At 41.3% G+C, this 523-nt stretch overlaps 1 protein-coding gene across 1 annotated transcript in view; it reads left to right on the top strand.

Annotated features, from left to right (window-relative positions):
* LOC119591274 (rho GTPase-activating protein 18-like) overlaps window positions 1–523 on the top strand; it is a 10,010-nt gene that overhangs the window by 5,422 nt on the left and 4,065 nt on the right. The window contains exon 8 of the mRNA XM_037939994.1: window positions 317–501. Within this exon, the coding sequence (XP_037795922.1) occupies window positions 317–501 (185 nt within the window). The remainder of the gene's footprint in view (window positions 1–316; window positions 502–523) is intronic.

The raw sequence follows: 523 nt of genomic DNA on the forward strand, positions 1-523 counted from the left end.
CTTTTATCATGCAGTTTTAAGAACTGAACATGTTGCTATAAAAAAAATATATATTTTGAACTTAACTTCTGAAAATTCATTATCATGTTATTTAAGAACTTCAGAACGTTTCGTTATTATGTTGGTTTAAGAATTTCAGAACATTTCATTAGCATGTCATCTTTAGAACTTCAGAACGTTTATTGATGATGTTAGTTAAGAACCTCAGAACTTTTTCACCATCATGTCATCATAAGAACATTTGAACATTTTAGAACCTTTTTTTTTTCCTCCAAACCCCTTTTCCTTAACGGCCTCGATCGCCTTCCGTCGCCAGGTCACAGATCGAGCAGCTGCGTCGTGCGTTGGACACCCATTTCTACACATCTCCGGGCACCGCCGACGCCGCCCTCAGGAGCGCCACGCCCAACGATGTAGCCGGCCTCATCAAGAGCTTTCTGAGGGAGCTTCCGCAGCCTCTTCTCACACACACGTACATGCCGGCTTTCTATAAGACGCATCGTAAGGAATTTTCGATTTTTTT

The sequence above is a fragment of the Penaeus monodon genome, chromosome 28 (genome assembly GCF_015228065.2).
Source record: "Penaeus monodon isolate SGIC_2016 chromosome 28, NSTDA_Pmon_1, whole genome shotgun sequence".
Classification (NCBI taxonomy): Eukaryota; Metazoa; Arthropoda; class Malacostraca; order Decapoda; family Penaeidae; genus Penaeus; species Penaeus monodon.